Source organism: Plectropomus leopardus, unplaced genomic scaffold (genome assembly GCF_008729295.1).
Source record: "Plectropomus leopardus isolate mb unplaced genomic scaffold, YSFRI_Pleo_2.0 unplaced_scaffold3349, whole genome shotgun sequence".
Taxonomy (NCBI): domain Eukaryota; kingdom Metazoa; phylum Chordata; class Actinopteri; order Perciformes; family Serranidae; genus Plectropomus; species Plectropomus leopardus.
This window is the reverse complement of record NW_024636568.1, coordinates 1-2283: the sequence shown is the minus strand read 5'-3', so window position 1 is coordinate 2283 and position 2283 is coordinate 1. Positions and strand designations below refer to the sequence as shown.

At 40.8% G+C, this 2283-nt stretch overlaps 1 protein-coding gene across 1 annotated transcript; it reads right to left on the bottom strand.

The window, feature by feature from the left end:
• Positions 1-37: 37 nt before the first annotated feature.
• Positions 38-2141, bottom strand: LOC121938789 (segment polarity protein dishevelled homolog DVL-3-like; the record flags this gene model as incomplete). The annotated part of the gene is made up of 3 exons (XM_042481957.1): positions 2008-2141; positions 1116-1185; positions 38-222 (listed from the first exon to the last, which is right to left on the bottom strand). Coding segments are annotated over exons 1-3 (264 nt in total), but the record flags the coding sequence as incomplete, so codon positions are not given.
• Between the last annotated feature and the right edge of the window lie 142 nt (positions 2142-2283).

The following is a 2283-nucleotide window of genomic DNA, read 5'->3' as shown; positions in this document are numbered from 1 at the left end:
CACAAACCATCATTCACTCAGTTAATATAAGAAGTACCAACACAGTAGGACGGACACAGTAGTATGGACACAGTATTAGTACCTGCAGTAACATGTCTCCCGGCTCGATGCGTCCGTCTGCTGCCACAGCTCCGCCCTTCATGATGGAGCCGATATAAATCCCTCCGTCTCCTCGGTCGTTACTTTGACCAACGATACTGATACCCAGGAAGTTATACCGCTCTGACACAGAGAGACAGACAAAGAGAGAGACAGACAAAGAGACAGACAGAGAGACAGACAGAGAGACAGACAGGCACACAGACAGACATTTTCACCAAAACATATCAGTCCATGTTGGGAACTACTACTCTCACTCTCACAAATTAAAATCAAAAAGTTTAAAACATCAGAATGCTCACTTACAAAACCCAAAGCATGATGGGAACTGCAGTTCTACAACTCAGAGAATATCCCAGAAATGTTTGTTTGTTTTAGGAACATCAAGGATTTTAGAAGAAATCTTATCAATTATTTTAATATCATAACATGTGTAAGAGATAAGGTCTAACAAGGTGTTCATAATCATTGTCACTTAAAATTAGCAGGACTATTTATTTACATTTTTATGCTTTTTCCAAACAAAAACATCTAAGGTAATTCACCAACCATGACAGGTAACACCTGAGCGTTTAAATACCAGTGGTACAAAAAATTGATAATGAACAACACCTTTCCTCTTTGGAAAAGCTTATAGTTAGGGCTGGCTCAGACCCTCCTCTTTGATGGAAGCTTATAGTTAGGGCTGGCTCAGACCCTCCTCTTTGATGAAGCTTATAGTTAGGGCTGGCTCAGACCCTCCTCTTTGATGAAGCTTATAGTTAGGGCTGGCTCAGACCCTCCTCTTTGAGAAGCTTATAGTTAGGGCTGGCTCAGACCCTCCTCTTTGATGAAGCTTATAGTTAGGGCTGGCTCAGACCCTCCTCTTTGATGAAGCTTATAGTTAGGGCTGGCTCAGACCCTCCTCTTTGATGAAGCTTATAGTTAGGGCTGGCCTGGACTTGAACCAGCCCCTAGTGAGGCTGACATAGGCCTAGTCTGTACTGACGAAATTGAGTACTTCCTGTGGTACTCACCCATGTTCAGAGTGACAGTGATGACGTTGAGCGACATGGTGGAGTCAGTGACACTGCTGAAAGACACAGACTGATAGGAGGACAGACGAACAGAGACAGGAAGACAGGAGGACAAAAATAGGAGGACAGAAATAGCAGGACAGAGACAGGAGGACAGACAGACACAAGGGAACAAAGAGGAGGACAAAGAGTGAGACAGACAGAAGGACAGATAGGAGGACAGAGTTAAACGAAAAGAAATATAAGGACAACATGAAGACAGAATGAAGCTGTCTCATCAGATGATGTCATGACAGTGTCTCATCTCACTTCCTGTAAGCTGCTTCCTTTCTGAGACTGTCACAATAAGAGTGCAGTCCCTGAATAATGTTGTGTAGTGTATCAGTAATGTTGTACTGTGTATAAATACTATGTGTATAAATACTGTGTGTGAATGTACTGAGTGTATAAATACTGCATGTAAATGTACTGTGTAACTGTACTGTGTATAAATATTGTATGTAAATGTACTGTGTATAAATACTGTGTAAATGTACTGAGTGTATAAATACTTCATGTGTTCATCTTTGAATATTTATTGTTTTGAAATGTTACATTCTGTCTTTGTACCAAACCTCATGTATTTTTTCTCTAATTTTAGATCCTTGCATTATGATGTTGTGACTGAGTGCGTTGTTTGTTATTGTGTATATTTATGCAAATATACACAAAGATATGAACAAATACATAAATATACACATCTATATTAATATTTATCATCATTCTGTCTGAAACTTTAAAACCTGAATGTGAGAAAAAGTTTTAACCATGAAGAGACACTGAACTCTGTCATTAACGTCATGTGACCTCTGTGTGTGTGTGTGTGTGTGTGTGTGTGTGTGAGTGTGTGTACCCTCTCCATCCGCTGTGTTTTGGGTTTTCGATGGCGGCGGCGCTGTCGCCTGACGAGTCGTGGTGAGGAGCTGCTCTGCCCTGTTGATTGGCTGAACCTGATGTGACATCACAGAGAGACACACCTGGTTCAGGTTGGGGTGAAAGTGTGACACACTGACTCACACTGTGGTTACCAAGCAACCAGATGTTCATCAGCTCACGCTATTAACAAACACCAAACTAATTATCAAATTGACTGATGATCTAAAAACATTTTAAAAATCCTTAAATGTAA